Raw genomic sequence first — 6,763 nt, 5'->3', positions numbered from 1 at the left:
TTCAGGGGAAACCTCTTTACCCACAGACTGGTGACGGTTTGGAACCCATCGCCAGAGGGAGAGAGAGAAGTGAAGAGCAGGGATGGATTTAAAAGGACTTCTGTAGAACAGGAACACTGGCAGGGACCAAGAGGGCTGAATTGACTCCCTACGGTACACAGGGTGTGTTGTAGACTCACTAGGAACCTGAGACAGATTTTAAAAGAGAACTGATTTATTTGTCACAGATCCAGAACACTAAATTTCAATCCCAGTAAAGGTGAACATAAGCAGAAGAAGCTCCTCAAATGCCCAGTGGCCAGGGTGTAGAACTGGGTGTGTTGAGCAGCAGCAATAATTACTGAGTTCAACACCAACAGTTTCTTTTGAACCTCTGGATTCAGCAACTGTAATGAATTATATCCAGCACACAGGTTATACGTTTTCCCCAGTGTGAATTTGGTAATGCGCCACAAGGTTGGTTAACTGAGTAAATCTCTCCTGTGTGAACTCACTGATGTAGCTTCAGTTCAAATGACTGAGTGTAAATCCCTTCCCACATCCGAGCAGGTGAGTGTTTTCTCCCCAGTGTGAACTCGCTGATGTACCCTCAGTTGAGATCAAGAAGTGACTCCCTTCCCACAACCTTCGCAAGTGAACAGGATCTCCCCAGTGTGAACTGACTCGTGTGTCCAGCAAGTCATATGACTGAGTGAATCTCTGTCCTCAACCTGAGCAGGTGAGTGGCCTCTACCCAGTGTGAACTTACTGATGTACCATCAGATAAGATGATGAAGTGAATCCCTTCCCACAGTCTGAAAAGGTGAATGACATCACCCCAGTCTGAACTGACTTGGTGTGTCTGTCGGCTGGACTATCAAGTAAACCCTTCCCACAGACAGGTGCAGAGCCTTTCATCAGGTCACCTGACTGGTGTGCCTGTAGGTCAGATGACTGAGGGAATTCCTTCCCACAGACTGAATTGGTGAACACCTTCTTTCAACTGTGAACTCGCTGGTGTCTCTGTAGGTCAGATGATCGAGAGAATCCCTTCCCACAGTCTGAGCAGGTGAATGGCCTCTCCCCAGTGTGAACTGACTGATGTGCCAATAGGTGAGATGTTTGAGTGAATCCCTTCCCACATTCAGAGCAGCGGTATGGCCTCTCTCCTGTGTGAACTCGCTGGTGTCTCTGTAGGTTGGATGAGTAAGTGAATCCCTTCCCACAGTCTGAGCAAACGAATGGCCTCGCCCCAGTGTGAACTAACTGATGTGCCAGTAGGTCAGATGACCGAGAGAATTCTTTCCCACAGTCTGAGCAGGCGAATGGCCTCTCCCCAGTGTGAACTCGCTGATGTACCTTCAGATGTGATGACTGAGTGAACCCCTTCCCACAGTCTGAGCAAACGAATGGCCTCGCCCCCGTGTGAATTGAACGGTGTGTCTGTAAGTCAGATGATCGAGCAAATCCTTTCCCACAGTCTGAGCAGGTGAATGGCCTCTCCCCAGTGTGAACTCGCTGATGTACCTTCAGTTGAAATGACCGAGGAAATCCCTTCCCACAGTCTGAGCAGGTAAATGGCCTCTCCCCAGTGTGAACTCGCTGGTGTGCCAATAGGTCGGTTGACTGAGTGAATCCCTTCCCACAGTCTGAGCAGGTGAACGGCCTCTCCCCAGTGTGCACTAACTGATGTATCTTCAGTTGGAAAGACCGTGGAAATGCCTTCCCACAGTCTGAACAGGTGAATGGTTTCTCTCCAGTGTGAACTCGCTGGTGTGCCAGTAGGTCAGATGATCGAGTGAATCCTTTCCCACAGTCTGAGCAGTTGAATGGCCTCTCCCCAGTGTGAACTGACTGGTGTACCAGTAGGTCAGATGACTGAGTGAATCCCTTCCCACAGTCTGAGCAGGTGAATGGTCTCTTCCCAGTGTGAACTGACTGATGTGCCAGTAGATGAGATGATCGAGTGAATCCCTTCCCACATTCAGAGCAGACATACGGCCTCTCTCCTGTGTGAACTCGCTGATGCCTCTGTAGGTGGGATAAGTGACTGAATCCCTTCCCACATTCAGAGCAGACATACGGCCTTTCCCCTGTGTGAACTCGCCAGTGTCTCTGTAGGTGGGATGAGTGAGTGAAACCCTTCCCACATTCAGTACAAGTGAACGGCCTCTCCCCAGTATGAACTCGCTGGTGTATCTTCACTTGAGATAACCAAGTGAATCCCTTTCCACAGTCTGAGCAGGTGAATGGCCTCTCCCCAGTGTGAATTAATTGGTGTGCCAGTAGGTCAGATGACCGAGTGAATCCCTTCCCACAGTCTGAGCAGGTGAACGGCCTCTCCCCCGTGTGAACTCGCTGATGTATCTTCAGTTGAAATGGCCAACGAAATCCTTTCTCGCATTCTGAGCAGATGAATGGCATCTCCCAGTGTGAACTGACTGCTGTGTCTGTACGTCAGATGACTCAGTGAATCCCTTGCCACAATCTGAGCAGGTGGGATGAGTGTGTGAATCTCTTCCTGCAGTTTCTCTATCAGTTCTCTGACAATTCAGCAATTCAGGACGTAGTGAATCCCTCATATAATCAATGCAGTTGAAGACCAGATCTCAAGTGAACAAATGCTGGTGTGTCCTCAGCACGTCTATTTCAGTGGATTTCACTGAGTTACAACGAAAGGTTCATTTCAGTCACAAAGTACATTTCCAGCAGGGATGAGATAATTCTTCACCTCCAAGGACCAACTTGGTGTTACAAAGGAAATATCTGGCCGCTCCTGAAATATCTGCAGAGACAGCAAAGCTGATGTGTAGTTGAGTTTGAGATACCCATTCACAACTTCCCTGCCATTTCTAAACTGTGAAAAGATTCACAAAACACATCAATGGGTCAAGGACAGCATTTCAGATGCGATAATTTTAGTCTCTATGCTGAGCTCTGACTTCACGGTTCAACCCAAGTTGGGGGAACCACTCCTCATCTTCTAAATGGGTATTTGGACTGACCATCAAGTTCTCTGACTGTTTCCTTGTGTGTACTAGGATGGGCCATTTCTGACCATCTTTGGCTCAGCCTGTCTCTCTCCATCAGGACATGGAACAGCACAGCACCAGAACAAGCCCCTTGGCCCACATTGTTGTGCCAAACCAGCTAAAAAGCAAATCAAAAACACCCAAATACTAATCCCTCCTACCTACACCATGTCCATATCCCTCCATCTTCCTTACATCCATGTAAGCATCTCTTAAAAACCTCCAGTGTATTTGTCTCTACCACCATACCAAGCAGCGTATTCCTGGCATCCACCACTCTCTGAGTAAAAAAAATTACTACTCACAGATCCCTTTGAACCTATCCCCTCTCACCTTCAGTGCATGCCCTCTGGTATTTCTGGACATTTCAACTCTGGGAAAAAGATACCCCCTGTCTACTCTATCTATGCCTCTTATAATCTTATCAGATCACCCCTCAGCCTCTGTCACTCCAAAACAAATCCAAGTTTGTCCAGCCTCTCATGTTAGCACATGCCCTCTAAACCAGGGAGTATCCTGTTAAACCTCTTCTGCCCCCTCTCCAAATCCATCCCATAATGGGGGTGACCAGACTGTTTGGAATACATCAGGTGAGGCCTAACCAGAGTTGCAACATAACTTCTTGACTTGAAAGCAAAGCCTCGACTAATAAAAGCAAGTGGCCACTTTCTATTGCTATTTTTCAATTGTGAACAAGGAAGAAATTTTTACCATACCAGGGTTGTGGGTGGGGGGGAGTGAGTATTTTGTCTGTTTTTTTATTCCTTATGTGTATCTGTTTATAAAATACAATTGTGTACTTTCTCCCTGCATTTGCTGTACCAAGGTGCAACACCTCACACTTATCTGGAAGAAATTCCAACAGGCATTTCTCAGCCCATATCTAAAACTGATCTGTATCGTACTGTATTCTTTGCCAGTCTTCCACACTATCCACAACTCCATCAATATTGGTATCATCCATAAACTTATTAACCCACACACCTACATTATCATCAAGGTCATATCTATACATCACAAACAGCAGAGGTCCACCAGTAATTACAAACCTCCAGCTCGAATAAGTCCCTTCAACCTCTACCCATCTTCTATGCCAAGCCAGTTCTGAATCCAAACAGCCAATTTGCTGTGGACCCCATACATCTTAATCTTCTGGATTAGCCTCCCAGGAAGGAGTTTGTCAAACGCCTTACTAAAATCCAGGTAGACAACATCCATTGTCCTACTGTCTCGTTACCTTGTCAAAAAAACTCAATGAAGTTGGTAAGGAACAAATGCCACGCACAAACCCATGCTGGCCCTCCATAATTAGGCCAAGGGTTTCCAAATGCTCATATATCCTATCCCTACGAATTTCCTCCAGCATCTTCCTTATAACTGACCTGAGGCTCACCGATCTATAGTTCCCAGAATTTTCCCTTGTTCCTTTCTGAAACAGGGGTAAAATATTAGCCACTCGACAGTCCTCCGGGATCTTCCCTGTGCCTAGACAGGGCACAAAGAGACTCCTCAAGACCCCAGCAATGTTGTCTCTGCCTCCTTCAATAATTTGAGGTGAATTCCACCAGGCCCTGGGATTTATCCACCTTAATACTCATTAGGAGGCCCAACACTTCCTCCTCCTTGATCTCTATATGCCCTAACATATTAATGCACTCAGCATTGATCCCCTGGTCCTTCATATCCTTTTCCCTGGTAAATACTGAAGCAAAGTAATCAATAAGTACCTCACTTACGTTCTCCATATCCAAGCAAATCTTCCTCCCTTTATCCTTGAGTGGTCCCGACCTCGCCCTAGTTATCCGTTTATGCATGTTGTATGTATAGAATGCCTTGGGATTCACCTTAATCCCACATGCCAAGGACTTTTCATGCCCCTCCCTGGCTTTCCTAATTCTGGCTTCTTCATACCCCTCATGTGCTTTGTTTTATCTGAACTTGAGATGATTTACATACTTTTCCTTTTTCTTCTTGACAAAATTCCTCACCTCTCTGGATATCCAAGCTTCTTTTCCTTGCCATCACTGTCCTTCCATCTAACAGGAACATACCTTTCCGGTAATCTGTGCAATTGATCTTTAAACACCCTCCACATGTCTCATGTGGACTAGCCAGAAAATAGGTGTTCCCAATTAATTCTGCTTAGTTCTAGCCTAATGCCCTCAAAATTTGCCCTATTCCAATTTAAAACTCTTCACAAGAACCATACCTATCCTTATCTGGAGCTATCCGGAAAGTTAAAGAGTTGTGGTCTCTGTTTCCTAACTGCTCACCTGGTCAATCACTAAGCACCAGGTCCAGTACAGCCCCTCCTCTCTTTGGACCGTTCCTCCCCCACAGCTGTATCCAAAGAGGTATACTTGTTGCTGAGGGGAATAGCCAAAGGAGAACTCTGCACTGACTTCCTAATCCCCTTTCCTCTCCTGCTGTCACCATCGAATGTCCAAAGCCTGAACACTGGGTGTGACCATCTCTTCAAAAGTCTCATCTATATTATCTTCAGCCTCCCGAATGATCCTGAGTACATCCAAATCCAGCTCCAACAACTTGATCCAGTCAGTGAGGTGCTGAAGTTGGGTGCCCTTCCCTTGGATTTAGTCATTGCATTGTTCCAAGTTCTGGTCATGTTCCACAATGATACAAAGAGCACATGATATTACATGGGTGATCCTTGACACTTTTGAAATACTCTGACTCCTCCCCCTCAGTTGATTGGCAGAGCTGAGCTCATTGATGGCAATGGCAAATAATATGAAGGGGAGGGCGGTAGTCTTTTTCATTGGAGTGTAGCACTTCTGTGATATGAAAGCCACAGATTACTTATTACCCAGGACAAAGGTGTTCAATATCATTATGTACCCAGAGAGAATGGTCCAGGGATAGAAAGGCCCAGAACACGAGGAGGTAGAACAAAAGTGATTTTCTCAAGAATTAAAGCTGATGGGAGGTTTTATTGTTCTTTTTTTCTATGCAGCACTATTTATATTTTCATTGACTGTAGACTCTTTATCCGAGATTAACTCAGGAAGTATATTTTATGTTCACAGTTTCTAATCCTTGTTATCCTTGTAATCCTCCAAACCTGGACCTTGTTTGTTTTGTTTTAGTTTACTTTCTTTTTAGTTTAGGGGGTTTCTTTTTCTCTCTTTATTAATATCTTTTTCATGGTCAATTACAATGAGATTGGGAGGCTAAACTATATTTGCTGCTTGGAATTTGTGCTTGTACATGTTAACTGTTATTATTGTAATCCCAATCTCTACATATTATTACTATTATTGTTATGTTTAATTTGAAACCTAATAAAAAGATTGATAAAGAAAGAAAAGTTGCTAATCCTTGGATTTCAGTAGCTGGAGCTCGGCAGTATCTGGGAGATCCATTTGCTGCACTTCCAAAAATGCCTACGGATGACAAGGGTAATGGCGGAATGTCACCTATGGCTGCCTCATTACCCAGAAAACCACACGAATGAGAGACCAGCCTATCCATCACTAACCCGGTGATGAGCATGCGCCACGGAATTGGCGCCAGCACCTTCGCTCAGCAGCCGAAAGCTCTGCAGGATTCCGGTGCGGGCCACGGTGTTGAGAGCGAGGGAAAGGACCCGGATTTCCCCGAGTTTGTTGGGCCACTGTGTGACCGGAAATCACAGCAATTGTCCCGTAGTCGCGGTGTGGACACGGGCGCTGATTAAAATCCCAGCGGACTAAGCTCCTACCTGTCACCGATCCGCCAGAGTCTTTTGTCAA

The 6,763-nt window shown here is 45.7% G+C and overlaps 1 protein-coding gene across 1 annotated transcript; it reads right to left on the bottom strand.

Annotated features, from left to right (window-relative positions):
- Nucleotides 1–255: 255 nt before the first annotated feature.
- Nucleotides 256–6,524, bottom strand: LOC140189291 (uncharacterized). The gene is made up of 2 exons (XM_072245994.1): nt 6,511–6,524; nt 256–2,836 (listed from the first exon to the last, which is right to left on the bottom strand). Exon 2 carries the CDS (start codon nt 2,401–2,403, stop codon nt 979–981), a length of 1,425 nt encoding a protein of 474 aa, XP_072102095.1. The 5' UTR covers nt 2,404–2,836; nt 6,511–6,524; the 3' UTR covers nt 256–978.
- Nucleotides 6,525–6,763: the final 239 nt, after the last annotated feature.

Source organism: Mobula birostris, chromosome 2 (genome assembly GCF_030028105.1).
Source record: "Mobula birostris isolate sMobBir1 chromosome 2, sMobBir1.hap1, whole genome shotgun sequence".
NCBI classification, from domain to species: domain Eukaryota; kingdom Metazoa; phylum Chordata; class Chondrichthyes; order Myliobatiformes; family Myliobatidae; genus Mobula; species Mobula birostris.
The sequence above is the reverse complement of the archived record's forward strand: the minus strand, read 5'-3'. Positions and strand labels throughout refer to the sequence as shown.

Coding starts and splice junctions, on each gene's coding strand:
- LOC140189291 (XM_072245994.1), bottom strand. CDS start 2,403: ATGCCATTCATCTGCTCAGAATGCGAGAAAGGATTTCGTTGGCCATTT.